Below are 3,412 nucleotides of genomic sequence, written 5' to 3'. Positions count from 1 at the left end.
GGCCTGCTGGGACCACCTGCATACCAAGGGGCCTGCCTTTGACTGAGGAAAGTGTGACAGGGCCCTGCATCCTCCCCTCCCCCATCGGCATGACCTCCCGGCCCCGTGGAGGCCAGAGTGGGCAGCTGTGGCCCTCACACCCCTCCCAGCACACAGTAACGGAAACGCCTGCCATTTACTGAGCAGCTACTCTGTGCCAGGCACTGTGCTAAGCACTGTGATCTTCTGAGATAGTGCTTCCATTTAATAAGTGATCAGAATGAGGATCAGAGAGGTTATCAGCCAGACAAAGGTCACCAAGGAAGGGAGTGATAGGGGAGGGCTGGTAGAGAACAGCTCAGAGATTTCTCTGAGAAGACAGCTCAGAGATTTGAAACTAGAAGGCATCTCAGAGATTTCCTCCTCAGTCCCTGGAATTCAAACCCAGGTCTGTCCGTATCTGTTTCCCGGGGGCTCTCAGACCAGGTTGGCAGCAGGCCGCAGGGGCCGTGTTCACGTTTGTCCCTGCAGCTGATCCCTCAGAGGTGCTGGTTCCAGGAGACAGGGTGAGCTGGAGGACAGATACAGCCACACCGAGGAAGCTCAGCCGCCCTCCCAGGCTGCAGCTGTCCTCTGTGCCAAGACCTCCTCACATCACAGTGAATGTATATGCTTTTGGTTCAGCAGTCCTGGGACTGAATTCTTGCTCTGTGTGCCCTTGGAACTCAGTTTCTCCTTCTGTGAAGTGGGAGTACCTTAGCTAACAGTGTTGCTGGAAGCAATGGAAAGAAGTTGTGGAAAGGGCCTCACACAGGTGATAAAGAAACAGTAACCCCTCTGTTGGGTGTTTCCCGTTCTGTGGATTCTCCCTCTCCTGGGAGCAAGCTTTTCCTCAGAAGGGAACAGAAGGCACAGAGCCTCCTGGAATGTGACAAGGCTCCCTGGGCTGAACCCTGAGTATTAGCCTTTCTTTAATTAGCCCTTAATTAAAAATAATGTCCCCTGCCACCCTGGGCTGCGCACCTACCTCCCGGGTGGGGCTGAACCACATCTGGGAGTTGAAGGGGGGGGTGCCGGGTCGGGGAGTGGGGAGCAGCCAGCCTGTGAGACAGAACCTAGAAGACAGGCAGGTGCAGAGAGCTGGAGGCTTTATTGAAGGAGATACAGAACCGGGTGAGGGCTCCTGCCGTCAACCAGACCATGGCCTCCATCACCCCCACACTGTCAGGGACTCCTGGACACCTGTCCGTCTCCCTCCCCTGCCCCTGGACAACACAAAGGGAATCTTACCCCAGACTCATCAGAGGTGCCCAAGAGGGCCTCCAGAGTTCTGTTCAGGAGTGGGTAGGGAGGGGACAAAGGATGGCCCCTCCCGGGCAGTCATGGACAGTCCCATCACACCGGTCCATCCATCTCTCCACCAGCCGGCCTGTCTGTGCCTGAGTCGGCCCCCATCACTTGCAGCTCTGGAGCCGGGTCCTATGGTGCTTTTCCTCGGTCAGCAGGGGGATGAAGGTGTCACTGTGGGACAGCTTCAGCCGGCTGCTCCAGCTCGGGTCCTCCTTCCCGGCGGGCTCCGGCGGCGGGAGGTGGTCCAGGTCACCGCGGGAGCCCCCTGCCTTGCCCTCACCAGCAGTGCCGGAGTTGAGCTCCATCAGCTCCAGCTCGTGCCTGGCCGCCGTCTCCAGGACTCGCTGCTTGTTGTAGTATCTGACGAAGTTGTTGATGATGGGATGAATGGGCAGGGCAATGGCAATGACCCCACACAGGAAGCTGATGGCCGCATTGAGCTTGCCCAGGGTGGTCTTGGGGTAGATGTCACCGTAGCCCACCGTGGTCATGGTAATGATGGCCCACCAGAAGGACTGGGGGATGCTCTTAAACAGGGTCTCTGGGTGGCTCTGCTCCATGGTGTAGCCCAGGGCAGAGAAGACGAAGATGCCCACGGCCAGGTACATGAGCAGCAGCCCCAGTTCCTTGAAGCTGCGCTTGAGGGCGTAGGTGAGGGTCTGCAGCCCGGAGGAGTGGCGCGCCAGCTTGAAGATCCGGGCGATGCGCATGATCCGTAGGGCCTGCACCGCCTGCTGCACGTTGGTCAGCTCCATCATGCGGGCGCCCAGGTGTGTGAGCGTGAGGCTCACGTAGAACGGGAGGATGGCCAGCACGTCCACGATGTTCATGAAGGACAGGGCGAAGTGCAGCTTGTTGGGCGAAGAGAAGAGGCGCAGCAGGTACTCCAGAGTGAACCAGCCGATGCACGCCGTCTCCACGTTCTCCAGCGTCGGGTGCTCCACGCGGTTGCCCTCGGCGTCCAGGACCTGCAGCTCTGGTATGGTGCCCATGCACATGACCACCGACGAGACGAGGATGAGCAGGAAGGACAGCACGGCCACCACGCGCGCCGGACACGAGGACTCGGGCTTCTCCAGGAACTTCCAGACGCACTTCTGGCAGCGGCGCCAGCGGCCCTCGGCCGTGTCCACGCCCAGGTCGTCCAGGATGAGCTGCACGCGGCGCGCGATCTCCTCCAGCTCCTCACGCTTCTCGCTCAGGTGGCTCTTGCAGCAGTCGTCTAGGAACTTGAGGTCCACCTTCCAGAAGTCCATCTCGTTCTTGAAGCAGATGGGACAGATGCCCTTCTTCATGTGCACCTCCCCGAAGTAGTAGACCTCAATGACACACTTGAAGGCATCCGGGTCCCTGTCGAAGTAGAACTCGCGCTTCCCGGGGTCGTAGTCGTCGCACAGGGAGAAGATGGTGTCGTAGCCTCCGGCCAAGCAATGGATGAGCTCGGCCAGCCGGGTCTCGGGGTACCGGCTCAGGAGGTCTCCGTACAGCACCTGCCGCACGCCCCCCACGTTGACCACGATCTCGATGTCGTCGCCCGCCCGGGAGTCCTGGCTACCCGGCTCCGGGAGGCTGCGCTCCCCGGTCCCGTCCATTCTCCTGGCGTGTGCCCGCGCGGCCTCGGCTCCGCGCCCTGCAGCCGCCGCAGGGTCGGAGGGTCCCACCGGTGCGCGGACCCAGGGGAAGCCTGGCCGGCGCCCGCCTGCCTGGAAGCGCGGTCACAACCGGCGGCTGCGGGCTGGGGCGCGCCGCGGGGGAGGCATGCACCCGGCGGCGGGGGTCCCGGCGGGCATCCGGGCGCTGGGGGCGCGCCGGCGGTGCGGGGCGGTGTGTGTCGGGGGTGCGGTTCTCGCGGCCACCTGCCTTGCCCCGAGCACTCACCCCGGCTCCCGGGTGCGGCGATCCGCCGTTTCGGCTCGGCCTCTTGCAGGAGTGGGGTCCCCCCTCGTGGGCGTCAGGCAGGGTCCTGGGTCGCCGGGCGCGCGGGTCCCCGCGTGCGCCGCCGGCGCGAGACGGGTCCCGTCGCTGCCGGACCCACACCGCCCGCCGAGGTGTGCGGAGAGAGAACTTGGGCTTGCTTTGCCCA

At 62.7% G+C, this 3,412-nt stretch overlaps 1 protein-coding gene across 1 annotated transcript; it reads right to left on the bottom strand.

Moving 5' to 3' along the window:
* Positions 1-1,433: 1,433 nt before the first annotated feature.
* Positions 1,434-2,921, bottom strand: KCNF1 (potassium voltage-gated channel modifier subfamily F member 1). The gene has a single exon (XM_068987470.1). It carries the CDS (start codon positions 2,919-2,921, stop codon positions 1,434-1,436), a length of 1,488 nt encoding a protein of 495 aa, XP_068843571.1.
* Positions 2,922-3,412: the final 491 nt, after the last annotated feature.

Source organism: Capricornis sumatraensis, chromosome 1 (genome assembly GCF_032405125.1).
Source record: "Capricornis sumatraensis isolate serow.1 chromosome 1, serow.2, whole genome shotgun sequence".
Lineage (NCBI taxonomy): Eukaryota > Metazoa > Chordata > Mammalia > Artiodactyla > Bovidae > Capricornis > Capricornis sumatraensis.
The sequence above is the reverse complement of the archived record's forward strand: the minus strand, read 5'-3'. Positions and strand labels throughout refer to the sequence as shown.